The 2,450-nt window shown below is 38.6% G+C and overlaps 1 protein-coding gene across 1 annotated transcript in view; it reads left to right on the top strand.

Moving 5' to 3' along the window:
- map4k5 (mitogen-activated protein kinase kinase kinase kinase 5) overlaps positions 1-1,896 on the top strand; it is a gene marked incomplete in the record, with an annotated part of 103,698 nt that extends 101,802 nt beyond the window's left edge. Inside the window, 1 exon segment of the mRNA XM_014023571.1 lies at positions 1,066-1,896. Within this exon segment, the coding sequence (XP_013879025.1) occupies positions 1,066-1,153 (88 nt within the window).
- Positions 1,897-2,450: the final 554 nt, after the last annotated feature.

Raw genomic sequence — 2,450 nt, 5'->3', positions numbered from 1 at the left:
CTCATACAGCAGATTATATGAGCCTCCTACAGCAGATTATATGAGTCTCATACAGCAGATTATATGAGCTCCTACAGCAGATTATATGAGTCTCCTACAGCAGATGATACGAGTCTCCTACAGCAGATTATATGAGTCTCATACAGCAGATTATATGAGCTCCTACAGCAGATTATATGAGTCTCATACAGCAGATTATATGAGCATTAAGTTGGTGTAAAACTTTACTGGTTTGGTTGGATTGTTACTGGTGCCGACCTGTTCAGCTGAACCAGAACTAAAGAGTTTCAACATGTGATGAAACAGAAAAGAGAAGAAATAAAGATGCTTCACCACATCAGGCACATCATCTGCACAGGACAAAGAAAAAGCACCAGATGTAAGTCTGCTGTAGTTTATTATTCTTCAGACCGTCAGGTCTGTGAAATCAACACAAGCCTGTTTTCACTTCTCTCTGTAGGTGGAGTCAGCTGTTCCCAGGAAACCAGAGCAGAACCTGCAGATATGTGTAAATGTACACATGACACCCAGAACCAGAYGTCCAGGTCCACTGCACCTTCAAAATAAAAGCCCCTCAGTCTCCAGCTGAGGGGACTTTAAGAATAAGAATTATTACCAGAAAACATTACAGTCACCTGTCAAATATATTATTTCATCAACTGAAATTATAAAATTTTATGAGTTGGTTGATTATAAGATTTTGTTGATTATGTACAGTATAAGGCTCATAAAGGTCTTTGAACATTCAATCAAATTTTGTTAAGAGGGAAAGTTGTTATAATTTGAAAGGATTTGAAANCATCTGAGTGGTGCACTACTGCTACTAGTGGTGAGAAAGTGTATTGCACCTTATTCAAAATCAATGCGGCCCCACGGCCCAAAGTTAAAAACTGTTGTTCTTTTGAGGCCCTGAAGGTGGCGCTGTGACCCACAGGTTAAGAATCTCTGGATTATAAGATTACCAAGAAGGATGAAAAGCTTTGCTTGCCCCTGCACACAGAGGTTTTAGTTAAATATAAATCTGTTGTGATAATTAACTCCAGCTCTGTCTTTGTGTGTCTTCAGGGTGGTGGTGTTAGAGAGCCGGCCGACCGACAACCCCACAGCCCTGAGCAACCTGTACATCTTAGCAGGTCATGAAAACAGTTACTGATCCTGAACACGAGGAGGTCTGGGCTTTGGGAGAACCCTCCAGAGTTGGGCCTACAGCTGCTTTGAACAGATTACTGGGAGCTTAGTTGCTGGTCTGCAGTCCCACAGCTCTGACTGTAGCAGAACAAAACCAGACTGGTTTGAACTGGACCCAGAGAACCAATAACAGCTCAAACAGTACCTAGCATTGTGATTACTTCCTGGACTGTGAACTGAGTTCTGTAGAGGTGTTATTGACAAAAGTGCCATTAAACTACACAACAGATGTGATTGTATCAGGAAACAATGGGAGAATAACAGTTGTTGTGTTTAACATGTTGAACTGAATGATTAGCAGTGAGCTTTGGGAGCTTTTACACATTAGTTTAAACTCATGAGCCGTTTGGGTTTTTACACCAATATTTATTAAGCTGATGTTTGGTGTTCAGGTGGTGACAGAGTGATGGAGCTGAATCCTCAGCAGCTCTGGGTTTGTTTTTTATTTTACTGCTTTGTAATATAGTTTCTCCTGCTCAGCTGCATTTTTACTACTTGGATATAATGTACGTTTTCTCTTCACCCTCTTCTTTTATTGACTTTAACTTTCTATTATTTGCACCATTTCAGCACTTTTGTACATTTTTTTATTTAAAATAAAATGACAAAATGAGGGACAATGCTAGGTTTTATTAACATCTCTGCATTCCCTTTGCAAAACGTTTAATGTATACTTTTTTTGTAATAAAAATATTTTAACATGGTAAAGATGAGGTGTGGTTTGTGTTGTGAACAGGTGAGAATTKGTTTCCATTATTTTCCTGTTTCAGCTGCTCCCCTTAGACTGAGCCAAGCTAACTGGTCCCAGTGAGACAGAAAAGACTTTTCCTGTTCGAAGCTGTGAAAATATTCTGCTGGTGAGCTTCAGTAGCTTTGACAAACAGTGTGTCTGATAAACTGAGGTTTCTGTAGAAATGTTAAACAGCTGCTGAGATTTTCTGAAACTGAATTAAAGCTAAAAGGAACTGAATGTTTAGAACTAAACTTTGAAAAAGACAAAAATAAAGGAAAACAGATTTCAAAGGCATTTATTGAATATATTAATCAGCTATTACAGACAAATATTAGGGCTGCAACGATTCAGAAAATTCACAATTCGGTTCGGTTCGCTGCTTTAGTCTCACGGTTCGATATTTAACTTGTAATTTATGTAAATTAATTATGAACACTTGTTTAACCTCAAAAGTAGAGTTTTTAAATTAAATGTTGCTGAAACAGCAAGTTTCTCAGTGGATCTGCACTCAAAAATGCAGCCTAGGTGG

Source organism: Austrofundulus limnaeus, unplaced genomic scaffold, assembly GCF_001266775.1.
Source record: "Austrofundulus limnaeus strain Quisiro unplaced genomic scaffold, Austrofundulus_limnaeus-1.0 Scaffold377, whole genome shotgun sequence".
NCBI classification, from domain to species: Eukaryota; Metazoa; Chordata; class Actinopteri; order Cyprinodontiformes; family Rivulidae; genus Austrofundulus; species Austrofundulus limnaeus.
The sequence above is the reverse complement of the archived record's forward strand: the minus strand, read 5'-3'. Positions and strand labels throughout refer to the sequence as shown.